This window comes from Cyprinus carpio, chromosome B23 (genome assembly GCF_018340385.1).
Source record: "Cyprinus carpio isolate SPL01 chromosome B23, ASM1834038v1, whole genome shotgun sequence".
Classification (NCBI taxonomy): Eukaryota; Metazoa; Chordata; class Actinopteri; order Cypriniformes; family Cyprinidae; genus Cyprinus; species Cyprinus carpio.
In genome coordinates this window covers 16,956,633-16,975,175 of record NC_056619.1, presented here as the reverse complement: position 1 = coordinate 16,975,175, position 18,543 = coordinate 16,956,633, and the positions used below count along the sequence as shown (strand labels likewise).

Below are 18,543 nucleotides of genomic sequence, written 5' to 3'. Positions count from 1 at the left end.
CAGTGTGGAAGTAACGTACAAGGACTGTGTGTAAAAACAAAGAAATCAAAATCAGTAGCATTTAATAAGTTCAATCTACCTTAATGGGTCCATAGTTGCTGGTGTCCCAGTAGGAGGTGGGCGGCAGAGCTTTTCATCCATTGCTCCCACTGGCGGAGGCATCCTGGTGGCAAGGGCTGCCTGAGCAACCACAGCTCTGTCCTGATGGACAAAAGATGATGTTATGCCAACTAAAAAAAAAAAAACACTTTTGGCTGTTTACTCTAGGGCTGCAGGTTCAACAACAGACACTAGAGCCCTGCATTTCAGCCCAAGCCCGACAGACCATGACTTTTTTATGCCCCTCGAGTCGGGCTTCGGGATAATTTTCATTTCATAGTTTAGACGTGGGGCAGGCCTCCCGCCTGTTTTAGACTTCTCCTTACTTTTATATTTTAGACATCCATCAATTAGTGATGAAAAAAAAACTGCTGCGCTGGTGGAAATAACACGAGACCGTGCTACCGCGACTGTCAAGAGTGGCTCAACGGTGTTTATTGTCCCGCCAGCAGCAGCGCAGCTGAACAGTTCTCCATTCAAATACACGCAATAGCCTCAAGCTTGCCGCAAAGCACCGGCAAAAGTAATTACCATAAATGTGACATAGGGAAATAGTAAGGATATTTGAATTATTTACTAATAAACTGTTTATTAGTGAGTCTGAGTCTGTATCGCAAGGATGAAGTTGCTGATCCTGACTTGCCATCTCATTAGGCGCGCCTTTTTTCTGTGAGGCATGTTTATGGATTATGATTATAATGAAAGGAGTTTTTGTTTTCGATTTGTTTTATTTCGTTAAGTAATCATTTAAAGCTTTCTATAGATATATTCATCATTTCTGTGAGGCATGTTTTCACTAAGTTTCTGTTCATTTTTGTACTCCTGTTAAAGACGAGACGCAGAAAGCGCATCGTGTTTGTTTTCTTTATTTTATAAAAGCGCAACGTTTTGTTGATATTGTGAGTGCACACAAATAAAAGACCCTTTGCAGTCACGAATGATGTATTACTCTTACCTTTATGTGCAAAAATGATGGTGTATCTACTGAAAAAAAATGCAAGTGATCACGTTGGCGTCTCCATGTAATGAAGCATCTCTGCACAAATATTTGGATATAGCGCACATTTTTCTGGGTCTAATGTTTAAACTTTGTTATATGCTTGAAATGTTTTATATCTATATATTTCGTGCTATACAGTGATTTAGAAATCGCGCACGCTAAATTTTGATGACCATTTCGATTAATCGCACAGCCCTAGTGGCCATCTGGTTTAGCCAAGGCCAAAGATCAAGAAGGCCAAACTACAGGAGTTTTGCCATCCGAGGGGCATGTGACTGCAATGGAGGATAGTCCATAAAACATTGAGCCATGAGATGTTCAGTTTGAAGCCCTTAAAGCACTTCATTTAGATTTTCCTTTTATTTCATTTATCTTGAGATGTTTTAAGTTTAAATTTCAGCTCAGTGAAGCACTTTAAGCACCAACACTTTTTCAGTAAGTTACCTTTCTTATAGAATTGTGCTTCAAATAAAGAACTTTACGTTGACCAGATTGTTAGTTAATCATTTACAAGTCAATATTGCCTATATGGACAGCGATTTAAAAAAAAAAGTGAACTTGTAAAACTGCTGTGTTAAATGTGATGTGGTCGAAAATTTGGGTGCATCTAACTTTTGTGCTGGTACACCAAAGAAAACAAGTTGCAACCAGTGCAAAAAGTTAGTCTAGAGCCCTGCCATTCAATATTAATTCAATATCAATACCTGAGGGTATGGAGGTGGTGCTCGCTGGCTTTTGTCTTGCTGAAAGGCCAGCATGTCACCGCCTGGCCAACTCTGAGCAGGATTACCCACCACTGGTGCTTCCTTCTCTTGGCGTGAGTTTCTCTGCCTTATCAAAAACTCTCTTAATCGTTGCCTCTGAAGTACATAAAACACAAAAGTACAATGAAAACCTACATAATTCTACCCAAAACTCTTAAAATTTACACATCTACTCAGTGTCTACTTTACCTGTCTGTGCTTTTCTAACTCGGATGGGCTAAGGCTCATGAGAGCTGGATCCTGTCCAGCTGACAGGTCTGACATATCCTGCACCCCTGGCAAGTTGGGTAAATTTGGAGCATCTGTTGCCCGCACACTTGCTTCTTGGTTTCCAGGTGGAAGTGCTATTCTTGAGTTATATTCAGCACCCACTGGTTGTGTCTGGGACTGTGGCTGCTGGAGGTGGACCTGAGCTTGCTGAGGAGTTATCATCTGCTGCTGGCCAATTACTTGTTGCTGGCCCATTTGAAGCCCTACACCAGGACTGCAGCTGAAAGCAGGGGGTTTTCCAGAGAGCGGATCTGAGGGTGAGCAGGGGGGTTGCTGGCTAGGATGAGGTGAGCCTCTAAAGGGAGAGTTACCTTCTGGCGCTACAGAAGATGGGCGGGGGGGTTTATGCAATGAAGTGAAGGAATCTCTGGACTGAGGTCGTGAAGGTGGGCGAGAGTAGGGGTCAGGTGACTGGAAGCGTGGAGTGGCTGGTGACTGCACAGAAAGCACATCATTGGAAATGGCTCCTGGTGTGAGAGGCGACTGAGAACTGCCTTGTGACTGAGGGCTGGAAGGCAATCTTGAGTATGTTTCTTGCTGAGGCGCAGGAAGTCTCTGGGGTAGAGGAGAGGAGCCATCACCTGACTGAGGTCGCGGTGTGAGAGGAGGCTGGGCGTAAGGGTCAGAGAACGTAGAGGGAGACTGGCGGTAGCTCTCAGGAGGATGATTAGGAGAGGCACCTGGCGGGTGTGAAACAGGTAATCCGCCTGCATCCCCCTGATGCATCCGAGGTGTCATAGGTGCTTTAAATAGCCCATCTCCAGAGTCCAAACTAGCAGGAGAACCAGAGCTTAGGTCTTGTCTGCCAAATGAAGAACTTGGAGATGGGGCATTCATTTCTGACCTATTTGGACCCACCCCAGCAGGTGAAGAAGCTATCGCAGATGGTGATGGAGATGAAGCATGATCTTGTCGGCCAGCTCCATGCTGGCCACGGTAAGGGTCACTACAAAGGGCTGTATGAGGTGGTGAGAACATTTGCGAGTCTCCAGGCCTAGATCGAGGACTCTCAGGTGGACCTAAGGCCTCCTGAGAGGGCAGCTGAGGTTTGGGGATCTGCTGTTGTGATTTAAAGAATGGGTCAACCTGCTGGGCCCTGCGAGGAGTCCCTGGTTGCATGTCAAGGGAGCCAAAGTTGGCTGGCCGTCCCTGAGTAGCACCCTGTGGGCCAGGCATAGGATATCCTGAGGAAGAGGCCTGCAGGGGGCTGGAAGAAGGCTGAGAGTATGGGGTGGATGGCTGAGACTGAAGATGAGGAGACTGAGAGGGAAGTTTAGAAAAAGGGTCTGTCTGCACATCAGCTGAGCAAGGAGTCTTGAGTGGTCCATCGGGAAAAAAGGCTGAAGATGCAGAATCAGGGGCTAGAGGGTAAGGACTCTCAGCAGAGCTCGGTTGGGAGGGTGTGGATACAGAGCCTGAGGGTGGGGGAATTTGGAGGTGCAGATTAGGGCGCTCTGCTTTAATACAGCCAGGCTCAATTTTGATAGGCCGACATACTTGACTCTCTGCCTGCTGTTGATTAGAATAAATAAAAATGTGTAAAATTAGAATGCAAACACATCAAATGATTATACAGTGCATTTGAATAAAATGCCACTTACCTTCTGTGCCTTATTTATTCTCTGAGCAGCCCTATTATCTTTGGCCTTTTGCTGAATGGATAGTGGAAACGTAGTAAACAAAAGAATACTGTTAGAGAACAAAGACATTACTATAAAATTAAGTTACACTATAGATTCAAACTTGCACTTACCAGGTAAGGAACCTTGTCTGCTGCTGATACCTTCCTCCAAATCTTCATTATTTGTTTACAGCGACTGGCCCAGTCTATGAATAAAAAAAAGGAAATAATGAAGCGGAACTAACTAATCTTTAACTGTGTAAGCTCTCTATATTTTGAGCAGTAAAGTGGTTAATTGACAGATACTCCTACTACAACACTTCTAAAAGTCGGTTTAATACTAACCAGGGTAGTCCTGTTTGAGACTAGGGAAGTTCATGTTAGCATATAGTACAGGAGAGATGGTAGATAGATTTCCCAATTCCTCATCCTTCTCCCAACGCTGCAGACTGCGCTGATTGTAGGAGAGGCCATCACCTTCCGGTTCAGTAGGAGTTGGAGGAGTGGAAGGGGTGGCTGGAGTGGATGGTGTTGCCCATGGGCTTTCCTCATCCTGGTCTGGACTGAAAAGACCACCTCGATCACTGAAGATTATACAAATAAACAAAAAAAATACATATAAAGGAGGAGAAATTCATTAGAGGACAAAAGTGACAAGATAAAAAAAATCTACAGCTTACCGTATGTCGAAAAAAGGGGACTGTGAGAGACCTGATAAAGAGTCCATCATACTAGTTGTGGGTAGTGCGCCTGTAGTTAAATTAGGATATTTTTTATGGTTAGTGTAGACATGTATAAAAAATCTGAGTTATATAACACATCTTAGTAATAATATGAAATTTTGCCCATACCTAGAAGGTTTCTTTGAGGGCAACTACTTTGATTTGAATCACCCTCCCGAACAGGCTTAATGCTAGGCTGCAGAGGCCCACTTGCGGTGATTCCCTCAGTGGGTCCAAGTACTTTCCGGAAAAATTGCTGAGAGTCCTGACTTTCTAGTCCCTGAGGGAGATCTGGAGGGTGAAAAGGTGATCTTTTGAGTAACACAACTGTTCATGACAGCTACCTCATTTGTTTTGTTAAAAGAAATTACCTTCATTCTTCTGTAAATCAGACCCTTGTGCATCTCCTGAGCTCTGATTTTTGTTGGAAAGTTGCCCACTTGCTCCTTGCCCTTCTGCTACAAAATATTATGCAAGTTAAATATTATGTTCTGCTAACATTCATTGTCAAAATATCGAAGTACCGCAGACTTGAAAATCCCACCTGCTCGATCTCCTGGAGGCTTGGATCCCTCACCCTCTTGCTTTAGCTCCATGGGGAGACCAGTCGGCCTGGCTAGGGCCTCAACTGTATAAACAAAATGAAACAAATTTTTAAATCTTCACCAGGTCAAACGTAATTATTCTCAAATACAAGCATTTATGTAATGCCTTACATGGTTCAGAGGCTGCATTTCTGGCCCCCTGCCCAGGGAGTGGAGGTCTCAGAACGCCCTGCGTTTGTCTTTGGGTTGGAGGAGCAAGAAAAGCTCTCTTACTCTGATCGAGTAATGTCTTGCCAAAGAAAGCCTCCTGTAGGTATGCAGGAAACATGTCCTCCAACTTGCTCTTCTTTCTGCCCCTGCGCTTCTTGGCTTGCTCACCCTCTCCCTCTGCTGTTTTTGCCTCTGGGACATCGAGAGGTATATCAGGATGAGGTCCTAAATGAATAAAATTGACAATGAAAATGACTGACGTTTTACAAAGGTTTGGTAATGTCTTTGATAAGCTTAGATTGAGGCTAACATGTTAAATCACACTGTGCTAAGATACGTCTCTAGAGGATGCTGGGCTAAAGTTGTTGGTGAAAAAAGCTAATATTGTACTGCACAAAAACAACTATATTTGCAGATGAAGTTCACATTTCCTGAGTGTTTTGATGTAATACATAGAGAAATTATTTTATAAAGAAACTGAAAAATATTTTACAGTCAAGTAAGACTGACAGCCCCAGCCAGTTGCACCCACAAACATTTATCTTAATGCAGTTCCCAAGGGCATTAGGGTTTTGTGTTCACGTCAGATTACATAGCTTGTTGGAAAAATATACCAAACTCAAAACATTCCAAGACTCAACAAAAGCATATTCAAGTTAACACACTGACACAATAAAATCCAACAAACACTGGTTGCTGGTGTTTGCTGGGAGACTGTGAACTCCCATTTGGCCACACTTGCCTTCAAGTTTCATTTCAGCTGCTTGACCTTCAGGAACACCATCACCAGAAGCAGACAGACTTCTCCTCATTCGTGTGTGACACTTTCTTTGCCGGACCATGAACCCTCCAATCCCTACAAGTGAAAAATCACTTTATTAACTATTTCTTTCAAAGCACGTAACACTGATAGAGCCGTTAGGAAATGAAGCAGCTCAGTAACCTGGTCTGTATGGTTTACGCTTTCTCTTCTTCCCGTCTTCAGTCTCCTCAACTCCTCCTTTGAGAGTTTCACAGTCAGCCATGCCCTCTATACCTCCATCTGCCCCAGTTTCTCTGTCCACTCCTCCATCCCTATCTGGGCTCCCAGGGGCTTCCAGCTTGGGCTCACATTCCATCAGTTCTCCAACTCCTATTACAATTTCAGTTTTTTATTATTTGCATTCACAATCAATGGCAGTGAGTCACCTTACTGATTTAACACAATGTTCCGGTAAGTTCTTTAGACATTTATAAACATTGCACCACACTTCACTTGCAACAAAGATATAAATAAATGGTCATCATAAAGTATACAAAATAATTAAAATGGGTGATTATCTGACCTTTTCCTTCGTCACCATCTGCATCGCCTTCTTTCAGTTCATCAATACAAATGGTGCCCAGTCGAGACCGGCGCTGTCTGCGCTTGTGCAGGGGTGACATGGACATGCTTCGCAATAAAGACATACCAGTCTCTGTTAGCCAGACTCCCTCCAGACGATAAAATTGTGGCTCTGAGCAAGTGGATGGAGAAACAGAGATTAAGTCATATAAAAATAGCTAATAGATGAAAGCCTGACAACTAATTATCAAATATGCACATACCTGGTTCTTTCATTTTGAAGGCTGACATCATAGTAGACTCCACTAAGAGAGATAGATAAAGGGTATCATTATGGGAAATGTATGTAAAATTAGCACTTTCAAATGTACTGGCAATCGAAAGCATCAAGAAACTCACCAACAGGCCTGGGAACATAAGGAGTGCAGGCTGTACAGGCAAAGCCTTCATCAGATGCTTGTTCAACCTCATCCTCAGTGTAAAGACTCTCACATACAGCATGAACCCATCTATAAAGCAAAGACACAATACAATTAGTCTCTTACGCTCATCCAGGCTGCATTTTATTTAAAAACTACTACTAATGCTGTGAGGTATTATATCAGTTTCAATATTTTAAAATAGAGTGCATTCCTGTGATGACACGTTTTCAGAAATCATTCTAATATGCCGATTTGGTGCTCATGAAACATTACTTATTATAAATGTTAAAAAGAGTAGTGCTGCTTTATATATATTTTTGGAAACCATGATTTTTTTCCCCCATTTTTTTCATGCCGCTCTTGCAATAAAAACACATTTACTGTCATGTCTTATCAATTTAACGCATCTTTGCTGAATAAAAGCATTTAAAAATACTTACTGAGCCCAAACTTTTTAACAAGAATGTAAATACATTTTCTATTATCCTTTTATTAACAGAATGCATTACTGACCTGTCACAGTGCTGGCACTGCAGAAGCAGCTCCTCTTCCATGAAGTTCTCACGACACACAGGACAAGTTACCAGGCTGGCACAAGGGCCGCAGTGATTGTAGTTATTTTGCCACTCACAGTGGAACCCAGGGGAGCTAGCACCACACTGCATACAGCACACACACCTGAAGGGGGTTAAACAATGCTTTGGTTAGAAAACATTCTCTTTGGACTCATGGCACATATAAATGCATGAAGGCAATGACACACCATTTGCACTTCCAGCCTCCCTTGGGCACAGTCTGTAAGGGTGGGTCCAAGCAGTAAGTGTGATAGCTGACATCACAGTCATCACAAAGCAGCAAACGGGCAGGATCTGAAGCCTTCCCACACACCTCGCACACAATGCACTCAAGACAACGCCAGCCTTTTCTCAACATCATCTTGGTGATCTAGAGTGGAGTCATCCAAATAAAGAAATGATGAGTGTCTGTGCATAATGCCGGTAATCATACAGAATAGATAGTTTAAAAGCTTACCTTACTGTTCACACAGTATGGATGATAACATTGTGCACACTGAGCACAAGCTAGAAGCTGGCCCTCCACACCCTGTCCAAAACTACCACACACTACACACATGTCCTGTTAAAGACAAAAAAAACAGACAAATCAAGTAACTCATTCATGACGCTGAATTTTATAGGAAGACAGAGTGGAATAATGAGTTAAATTCGTACCTGCTGCAGGACAAACTTATCAGTGTTGGAGAAAAGTACCACTGTATTTTGCATGGTGTCATCTTCCTCCTCATCTTCTTCTTTGCTAAGTCCAGTGTCTGCAGTCATGGTTTGCTGTAAACAAAATATATGCATTTCATTGAAAATAGCAAACCCTCGGTTTATTTCATTAAAAAGGCTTCCAGGATTAAGGATGGGAACACTTCTAAATTCAGCATCTTGTAATTACAGGATAACAACAGTTAACCCATTAGAGAAAAAAAAATGTAAAGACAAGATATATGACTGTATGTCTGGAGGTAATGTTTTTAGAATAATTCACATTATATAATTAGTAACACTACAAAAAATACAAATAAAAAAACTAAATTTTAAAGGGGAAATAAATTGTTATACAATTCAAATTCACAGCAATAGTTAACAATAGTTTACACTTAAAAGAAATATACTTTAAAATGCTAGTAAAAGGAAGAGCTGGCAGATGAAGTGAAAAACTTACTAGAAAAGCATCAATGCAAGAGGCCATTGCTTTGAGACGTGACCGTCCACGCCCTCTTCCACCATTACTGCCGCCGCAGCCACCACCACCACCACCTCGTGGCCGCCGCTTCCCTGGGAAACCACTGCCTCTGCCCTGAAAGGTCAGAAAATAAATGTATTTGCATCAAAATGACTACTTTTGGACTAGCGGTGTACCCTAAACCCATCAGAATTCAATGTTCATGAGAAAAGGTTTGGTGTCTGACATCCACCTGTTTTACCCGTGAGCGTCCCGGAGAACCTCTGCGCTTCACTTTATCACCATCGGGCTTCAGTGGATCAAAAGGCAATGAGTCCTCCGTTTCGGTGAGCAGCGAATCAGAACGGGTCCTACCGGCTGGCACCAGGCTGAGCTCCATGGACAGCATCTGAGAGTCTGCCTCAGCCGGCGAGCCGAGGAAACCGCTGCTGCTCTCATCACCGTGGCTAAGATTTGATGTCTCATCGAGGACCAGCTCCGGCTTCATACCCTCTTGCATCTCTTTCCTGGACTGGTCATCTTCCCCCTGACTCTCATCTTTGAGGAGCGACTCGTCTAAGGATTCCTCCACCCCCTGCTCATCCTCCTCTTCTTCATCCTCAGACTGGCCCATTCTATCATCAGTGTCAGATGCAGGGCGCATTTCTGTCTGAGGAGCAGGGGGAAGAGTCCGGTCTATTGCCTCCTCTTGCCGTGGCTCTTCCAAGTCCATAACAACTGGCTCTGCTGCTTCCAAAACAGGGAGTGTGATTTGAGAAGACTGAGAACATAGGCTTGTTGGAGGGTTTGTTTCTGTAGCCTCCTCTGTGCTGACCGTCTCTGTCTGAGGAGTACTGTCTTGCCTGTGCAACTCCTCCTGCTCTTCTATGTGAGTTTCAGCTTCATCAAGTTGGGCTTCCTCTATAGTGTCCGGAACAGGGCTGTCTGGGCTATCCTTCACAGGAGGGTCCTGAGTGTCCACTGATTTTTCCTCAATGGCCTCTGTAGCCACTGTTTCAATGGTAGTCATCTCCTCTTTTTGTTTTTCATCAGCTTCTACAAAAGACAACAGGCAGGTTTTCAGTGTTCCACTGCAGATACATACAATTTGCAGATATAATTAAAAATATTATTGGATATATATAGCTTGTTTGCAAAGAAAAAATTAAAACATTGTTTAAAAAAAAAACACTAAATGTAATAATATATATAATTTACATTCCCCCCCAGAACTAATTCTTTTTATTACACATTTAAACAATGCTGTCATAAATATAATGCATCACTACTACATTACAAATAAAAACAACCATTTTTGTGACAGAGTCCGTGTAAATGTCAGCACATATATAAGCCTGAACTACTGTGGTGGGTTTTAAAAGTTACCTGAAACTGTAGCTAAAGGGGCCTGCTGCTCTGTAGAGACCTCACTGTGCACATTAGTCTCTGTGGAGCCCTCAGCGCCTTCTTGCTGTAGTTCCTCCTCCATAATGCTTTCTTTCACTTCTGCTCTTCCAACCACCTCAAGCTCTGTCCCTAAAATTACACACATCAGCTCAATATCCCCATCTAATATCAGTCAATAAAACTCACAGAGAAAAGAAACTAGGGCTGGGTATCACCAGCTAGCCCACCATACAGAGAACAACTGCAATACATCATTCAGAACTGAATTATTTAAATTCCTAAATAGTAATTCAAATTTGCTTTGTTCAAAAGACATTTATGTTGTTACAAAATATTTCTATTTAAAATAAATTTTGTTCTTTAGAACTTTCTATTAATCAAAGAACCCTGAAAAACATATAATTCACATTAAGCAACACAACTGTTTTGAAGATTAATAATAAGAAGTAAAGAAGATAATCTAAAAAATGTATTACAATGTAAAATTTCAATTATTACTTCAGTGTATAATTACACAATAATTAAGCATAAAAATGAATGCATAACAAATGAAAATAAATAAAAACTGTTGTAAGTGATGCTTTTTTAAATAAGAATCTCACAGCAAACCAGACATTTCAAGCTGAATTATTTAATCGAGCTCCTACACTAACACTACTTTTGTCACCTGATCTATGCTGACGTCAAACTAAACTTCCCAGAAGCTTTATGCATGTATGGGCTTTTCCTAATAGCTGCACATGTCCATCATTTTAAAACCTAATGGATAATTCACAGGAACTTAGGCAAAAGGAATCATAAGTGTTTACACTACAAACGTAATGTCACAACCCCTGAATGTAGTTTGAGGAAAACAAAACATAAGAACATCTTGGACCCTGTTTACACCTGTATTTAGTCCTTATCACATGAGACTCGCAAAATAGATATCTGATTGTACAGTCCTATGAGAAACCAACAGAGCACGCTCTTAAAAAACAGAACACTAAAGATCATACCCAATTCCATTGGCACCTCCAAATCAGCTTTCTCATCTACTTGTGTGGATGACACTTCAGACTCGATTGGAACCTCATCTGGGTTTTCTTTGCAGAGCACACAGATGCATTTCTCCTCAGGAGGCCCTGACAGAGAGGCACAATCACTGTGTACCCACCTGCAGAGGACATCAAACACAAGTTAAATTTATGCAAAGAGACAAATGAAAGCCAGTTTGTTCGTTACTTCATGGCAAATACTGCTTCACATTGGAGAATCTTTAAAGGTCACCTCCATTTTAGTAACCCACTTCTTTGTACAGCACTCAACGCTCGGCTCTAGACAATGAAGCGGCTCACTTGCCTGTTCTTAATGCCAGAAGGTATATAAACTGACCTGTGGCAGATGGAACAGCGATGCTGCAGGGAGACCGAGGGCTCCGTGGCCTTACTGCACACGCCGCAGACAGAGGTGCGCCTGCGCTGACAGGCCTCGCATACCGTGTAGCTCTCAAACCACTGTTCAGAGCCAGGAAGCTTTAGCCCTCGCATGCCACAGTCAATACACACACGGCACCGCTGAAACAGACATGCAAATCAGGTTAGACAAAACAATAGAGTGATATTTCACTTACAAAAACTACATTTTCCTACTCGCCAAACATCTATACAAACGGATATCGCCATTACATGCCGCAATCGCTCAAAGGGATACCATAAAAGGATTGCCACAGATTTTGAAAATGCTTGGATGACGTTTTATTTGAACTGGATAAACTTCTGTGTTTCAACGACATGCCGGTGAGTAAAACGACAACAATTTTCATTTTTAGGGGAACCTTCGTTGAAAAATTCAAGTGGTTTCTCTGTGCAGTTTTAGGCATGAGAAAAGAGCAGAGCAACTATGTAAATAAATGGCACAGGTCTGAATTCTGCCTTAAATGGTGATATTATACAGATGAAGGGCACGTTAGAATGAGTCATGGGTTTAAGCTTACTTTGCACTTCCATGAATCAGGGGGCACAGAGTCCATGGCCGGCAGTAGACAGAAGGTGTGGTAGCCCTTGTCACAAGCATCGCAAACCAGCATCTTTGAATCCTCCCCTGGTTGCCTGGATGTTATTAAAAGAAACACACATACCACAAAGTCTTTGCAAACATCAATATAAATACAGTGAAGCATCTGCAAAATTCAGGATGCACTTGGCCGAAAATAAAAATGAAAATACATTTTATTTAAGAATAAAATAAATAATCAAATGTAAAAATCAACATATAAAAAAAACGGAGTTGTTCAAACATTTAAGTTTCAAATAATGCTTTATATCCAATTTTATTAACAATTGTTTCTACTCCAAATTGGTTGGCAAAATATAAACATTTTAAATGCTGGCTGTAATAGCTCGTTTTCATTAAATATTTATTCAAACATACAATAAATAATGAAGATAATGGGTTAAAAGTAAAAAATATAATACATTTGTAATATAGCACACATTTATCAAAATGCTCTTATCTAGAGTGATTTTGCCTAGTTTACTTTCAAGATTACAGACGCTCAGTGTCTTTCCTGTGGTAAATATAGCATGTCTACAAGCTGTTATATGTGTCTTTCCACTGTTGAAACACTGATTGAACAATTACATTTACATTTAGTCATTTAGCAGACGCTTTTATCCAAAGTAACTTACAAATGAGGACAATGGAAGCAATCAAAAACAACAAAAGAGCAATGATATATAAGTGCTATAACAAGTCTCAGTTAGCTTAAACGCAGTACACGTAGCAAGGGCTTTTAAATAATATAATAAATAAAAAGAAAACAGATAGAATAGAAAAAGATTACATGAGACATGATACATTCCAGCATGCTGTACTGTTTCTTTTAACACATTCTGATGTTCATTGCCACAATAAAGATAATCAAAACCACATTTACTGTATTTCGTTATAAAACTGACAGAATTCAAAAGCTTAGACTTTGTCTCATATTAAAAGCAACAGCACAAAACTTATTGCAATTAGTGAAGTTCACGCATCAACAGAAAACAAACTAAAAGATGATCTTGAGATCGTTAAGAATCCGTATAGGCAGTGATTAAAAACAGATATCAATTTTGGTAATCCAGCACTAGTGTTGTAGTTTATATAATGTTGTGTACATAAAATAGACACTAACAGAGTCAAAACGTACCACTGGAGAAACACTAATTAAACATCACTGTTTCTAACAAATGAAATCAAAAATTGCTGTATCGGACAAATATTTGCCAAAATTTCAGCGCACCACTGATAAGTTTCATGATATAAACATGCACGAAGCATTCAAACATACCTGCAGGTCTGGCACACCTTGCACTCGGGACACTGCCAACCTGACCGCTGAAGTGGTGTGGCACTGATCTCTAGACAGGCATCATGATAGTGCTGCCCACAGCCCGTACAGTATAGCAGACCCGACAGTTCCCCGATGGAGTCGCACACTGCACACCGCGCTTCCTCTCCGGCTGCAAAACAAACACAGCATCATCTCAGCAACCGATGAAACATAAACATTATTTACTGATGATATCGCATCTATTTCGCTGTAATTCCGCACCAAACTCCTCGGCCTTGTCTATGTGCTCTGGACAGAGGAGCGCCAGCTGCTTCATGGACTGGAATGATCCACTCGCAGCCGAACAGGGGAAGTGGTAGAATCGTGAGCAGCCTTCGGCCCGGCACCGGATGGTAGCACCCATCCGTTTACAATAATCACATGGCTGAAGCAGAGATAGAAAAGCAAAGCAAAAGAAAGAAGAATTAATTTGCCTGCCATAAAGCAAGATTTACAAGGTTTAAAGCTCTCAGCCTTACCCGCTGTATCCCTGAGATGACTGCCTTATCCACGTTTATCAGCACCTCACCCTCAGTCTGCTCCACTCCCTCAGACCACACGGCACACCAGTGGTGAACCCAGCAGCTCCCTGTTTCATAAGAAAACACTACTGAGAAGAAAATACATTCAAGACAAGTTTTATGAGCTCTTGTTTTCTTAAAATCCCAATTTTGATGTATGAAACAGACAGTTCTCAATGCAAGGCAAAAACTGGCAGCTAAACATACGCTCACAAACCACATTTTTACCTATTGCAGGGCTCAACGTTAAACTCTGGGGGCCAGTGAGAGAATTTAGAAGCAGTTGATGGAACTGTCACTTACATTTGTTGATGACATGTATTTTTATAGCATGCAAACCATAAAAACTGATTTCTTGTGATATACTGATTAATATTATCTTTCGATGTTGCTTTAACATCCTGCTAAGCAAATGTTGGGTAATACAGATGTAGTTGTCTAGATTAGAATAGGTTGAAAACTATAATGTTTTTAGAATTAATGTTACTTAATTTTATAATTGCAAATAATTTATTTCAAGTGTTATTGTAACTTACACTATAATTTTAAGAAATTAATACTTCTATAAAACAAGGATGCATTAAATTGGTAAAGAAGTGACAGTAAAGGCATTTATAATGTCACAAAAGATGTTAATTTCAAATAAAGGCTGTACTTTTGAACTTTCTACTCAAAGAATCCTGAAACAAAATGATCCCAGTTTCCACAAATATAAAGTAGCACAATCATTTTCAACAATGATAATAATAAAAAAAGTTTCTTGAGAACTAAATCTGTATATTTCACAATATCACTGTTTTTACTGTATTTTTGATAAATCAACCTTGGTGAACATAAGAGACTGTCAAAAACATTCAAATAAATAAATTAAATTAAATACTGATCACACATGTAAATGATAGTGTACATGCCATTGTTAAAAATAAAAATTAATAATTTTTTTTGTGGTTGGGGAAGTGACAAAATGGCATGTATAAATCTAAAGAACCAGGTTGATCTCTGTATTATTAAAAAAAGGCTACAAATCGAAATGCTCAGTTTAAACAGAAACCATGTTATTCCAATCACTGATGGAGAAATGTGACAAATCGGGAAGAAACTCAATGTGCCTCACTCCAACATCCAAACATGACAGTGACATCACTAAGATTCAAACAGTTTGTTTTCATTATCATACCGGTGTCATCAAAGAGAGATGCCAGACAGGTGGATTCAGAGAATCCAATGGAAGACAGGTCATCATTTCCAGCTGCTGGCAAAGAGGAGACAGAGGGCTCCAAGCTGGGCCGATCGGAAGAGGGTCCAAAACACTGGAGCTCCCGCTGTCCATGCAGACTACGCTCCACACAGTTACAAAGAGCACAGGCCCTGACAGACTCCCTGAAAAAAACACCAAACAAGAAAGACATTCAGCAACTCTGTACACATTACTTCAACAAAACCGCTTGGTTTAATCAAATGGGATGCATTTATATTCAACAGGGTTCCTACATATTTTCCATCTGATAATTCTATTCTACAAAAACTATTGAGTAGATTTTCAGACCATATAGACCATATGATAGAAGCTTTATTTACAGTTCTATATTTGGTATGTGGTACAAGTCCTGTGTTTATTCGTTGTTTTTCTCAAAGTGTCAACATATAGAGCCCCTAACAAAAAGAAAAAAACAGACTTTTGCATGCACACTGAAAATATTCACATGCGAATGGGAATTTTGTAGACATGCTTACGCATTACAATTTCTAGCACTAAATTCAACACATCCTCTGTGGCGTTTGAGAAACAGTGACAAGGAATAAGCCGATATCACAATATGGCTGTATGCACCATCCTACTTGTCATGTTCAAGGGTCTATAAAGACTGGTAGTTTAAAAAAATATGCCTTTATTTAGAGCAGCACGTCATATTTCAAGGCCATAAGTCTGCTTTAACGCATACTCAATGGAGTAAAAACCATACCACGAAATGGGTTGATGGCGCAGTTAAGCTCAGTTTCTCATACACACACAAAAGTCTGTATACTTTTTATTAGTGCAAAGATCCTTTTAGAGGCTTTGTAATACAGCCCTAAGAATATTGTGAGAAGACACCCAAAACCTGCCTATAACCTGCATTTTTAATTCATTCAGTCGTGTTAGACAATCATCAAAGAATCATTAAACAGCTAAAAACATACTTCTTGTATGATACATTTATTTTAATTTAATTCTTAATGTTCTATTATAGAAAATTAAATATGGCAAACGTCTGGAAATGCAAATATTTTTCCATACTCTGCTTTCTTTTTTTCCATACTTTTCCAGACCTGGACATTACTCCAGTCAAATTCCATACTTTTCCAAACTGTGTAAGAACCCGGATTCAAATTTTAGGTTGTATTTGACCTTGGCTGATAGATAGATAGATAGATAGATAGATAGATAGATAGATAGATAGATAGATAGATAGATAGATAGATAGATAGATAGATAGATAGATGCCTCTAAACAAGTGACTAGTTTGTCTACTTAACGTCGTGTTCTATTTAATGAAGATAGCCTTTTCCTATAAACCGAGCTTTTCAAGCATGACCTACATTTTATGCAAAGCAGCTCAAACCGCAATATTTATAGAAGGCCTTACAATGATGAGCTGGAAGTGTCCACAGTAGTGCCTGAGATGTCCTCTGCAGCAACAGGGTCACTCAGTTCCCCCTCAACTTGGACGCTCTCCTTTGAAGGGGTCCCATCATCAGCTGAGAGAAACATGGTAGCCGTAAGTTAAGATGGAGTAAATATAAATGTGCCCTTTAAAAATCCCAGATAGATAGGTAGCACTGTTCCCTCACAGTGATTTCAAGCAAAGGTCACAAGCTCCCATTTAAAGATATCACTGCTTTGCAAGATATGAGTTCACGTTTTTATCCACTTTCTTTGAAATCTGTCAACATGCATTTAAATTATAGTATGTCCACAAAAATGTGCATGAATAAGAAGTGTGGTGACTACAATAAAAAGTTATGAAAGTGTTTACATGCAACTTTATAAACAAAAACGACACGCTTATGAATTTACAACACACTTATGGCTAAAGAAATCACCTTTTTCTTATGTTTACTAACCTGCAGTTTCTGAATCATTTTCTTCGCAGTTTGATTTCTGCTCGTCCATTCCTACTCCTGAAGAAGATCTCTATTGCAGAGATCTGAAACAGTGAGAACAGTTACAGAGTTTAAGGTCAAAAGAGCAGCAAGCATGCAACGTACAATAACCCACAAAACCACTGTCATTTTAATTAAGCCTCTCAAAGGCGGTAATGAAAAAGTTCGACTGGTTAACTGCAGGTGACCTCTCTCTGGATAATGCACAATATCCGATCAGCTGCGTTTGGGAATGTCTAATCATTCCGCAACCGCGTAATTAATGTGCATAATCCAGCAAAGTTGAAATTACTCCACACCTAACTACGCAAACATTACTGTATAAAGGAAAACATAACTCAAATCAGCTGCTTAAATACAAACCATGAGGTGGATTCGCGTGTTCGAGCCATTTTCTCCGTTTTGGTTAACGCTGGTAGACAAACAACAGTTTACAATTGTTTTTAATTTGTCTGATCCCGCAGCTGCGTCGTTCTGCTCGGCTTACAGTAGTGCACAGACGCAGCTAGTACGCTAGCTTTCTGACCGGGGTTAACAAACTCTCTGCAAAATAACCCGCTCGCCCATCATCAAACCAGGCAGATACAGACGCGTATACACAGCTCCGTTGGTTAGCGATACACCGCGGTCAATAAAACTCTAGAACTCCGTGCATAACTAAGATAACGTGTTACTTTCTTTATGTTAAACGACGCTAAAGGGAGAAACACAAAGAAAATACAACTTCCGTGTAGCGCGCTTCCTGTGACACACACAACGATGTCGGGCTACAACACGGGCATCGTTATTTTTGTTCCGCCTGTAATAAGAGTGCACGTTTTAAAAACTCTCAAATATGGTCATACTGACAGAATGACACCACATAGTATGTGATAAGCTCAGTGTGACTTAAATTACAGTGCATTTAAACTGACTTTTATTCAATTACGGACTAACGCTAACTTTCTCTTCCTACACCCCTGTTGCTCTGCCTTCTTTTTATGCACTGTATATCTGTATATCTGTCTATCTATCTATCTATCTATCTATCTATCTATCTATCTATCTAGAATCATAGCATGATGTAAATGTCACCTCATGTTGCTAGTTCAGCAGGAAATGCAATTCAGTTAGAAGGTTGCATAATGTGCTCAAGATTTCACGCATTAAAAGAAAAAATATGAAACAGACTGAAATACAATGTCCTGTCCTTGTCAGGACCCCGGCACACACGTTTCCTGATTTATATGCCTGTTTCCTCCCATGTTATTAAAAAAAAAAAAAAAAAAAAAAAAAAAAAGATGTGAAAACAGTGTTGCAAGATATGAAATCAGCAGATTGTACATGTGCTATTTTTTTTTTATAAACATGTTTAGTGGCCTTTCGTGAATATTTAAAGGGATTTTCACTGTGGGGTGCATTGTTGTAT

At 40.3% G+C, this 18,543-nt stretch overlaps 1 protein-coding gene across 2 annotated transcripts in view; it reads right to left on the bottom strand.

Moving 5' to 3' along the window:
- Positions 1-18,091, bottom strand: part of LOC109083090 (histone-lysine N-methyltransferase 2D-like) — a 33,449-nt gene extending 15,358 nt beyond the window's left edge. The window contains exons 1-33 of one of the 2 annotated variants that reach the window (XM_042751289.1): positions 17,499-18,091; positions 17,097-17,179; positions 16,619-16,730; positions 15,169-15,371; positions 13,950-14,059; positions 13,693-13,855; positions 13,429-13,600; positions 12,091-12,205; positions 11,490-11,671; positions 11,114-11,271; positions 10,095-10,244; positions 8,962-9,764; positions 8,709-8,843; positions 8,210-8,323; positions 8,010-8,114; positions 7,741-7,922; positions 7,491-7,655; positions 6,955-7,064; positions 6,819-6,860; positions 6,557-6,727; positions 6,175-6,363; positions 5,974-6,087; positions 5,193-5,456; positions 5,021-5,104; positions 4,848-4,934; positions 4,606-4,767; positions 4,435-4,504; positions 4,100-4,338; positions 3,887-3,960; positions 3,735-3,785; positions 2,053-3,645; positions 1,804-1,959; positions 80-201 (exon numbers count right to left, since the gene is read on the bottom strand). In XM_042751289.1, coding sequence (XP_042607223.1) covers positions 80-201; positions 1,804-1,959; positions 2,053-3,645; positions 3,735-3,785; positions 3,887-3,960; positions 4,100-4,338; positions 4,435-4,504; positions 4,606-4,767; positions 4,848-4,934; positions 5,021-5,104; positions 5,193-5,456; positions 5,974-6,087; positions 6,175-6,363; positions 6,557-6,727; positions 6,819-6,860; positions 6,955-7,064; positions 7,491-7,655; positions 7,741-7,922; positions 8,010-8,114; positions 8,210-8,323; positions 8,709-8,843; positions 8,962-9,764; positions 10,095-10,244; positions 11,114-11,271; positions 11,490-11,671; positions 12,091-12,205; positions 13,429-13,600; positions 13,693-13,855; positions 13,950-14,059; positions 15,169-15,371; positions 16,619-16,730; positions 17,097-17,145 — 6,446 coding nt within the window. In that variant the 5' untranslated portion in view covers positions 17,146-17,179; positions 17,499-18,091. The remainder of the gene's footprint in view (positions 1-79; positions 202-1,803; positions 1,960-2,052; positions 3,646-3,734; positions 3,786-3,886; positions 3,961-4,099; positions 4,339-4,434; positions 4,505-4,605; positions 4,768-4,847; positions 4,935-5,020; positions 5,105-5,192; positions 5,457-5,973; positions 6,088-6,174; positions 6,364-6,556; positions 6,728-6,818; positions 6,861-6,954; positions 7,065-7,490; positions 7,656-7,740; positions 7,923-8,009; positions 8,115-8,209; positions 8,324-8,708; positions 8,844-8,961; positions 9,765-10,094; positions 10,245-11,113; positions 11,272-11,489; positions 11,672-12,090; positions 12,206-13,428; positions 13,601-13,692; positions 13,856-13,949; positions 14,060-15,168; positions 15,372-16,618; positions 16,731-17,096; positions 17,180-17,498) is intronic. The other variant, XM_042751290.1, reaches the window with a different exon arrangement.
- Between the last annotated feature and the right edge of the window lie 452 nt (positions 18,092-18,543).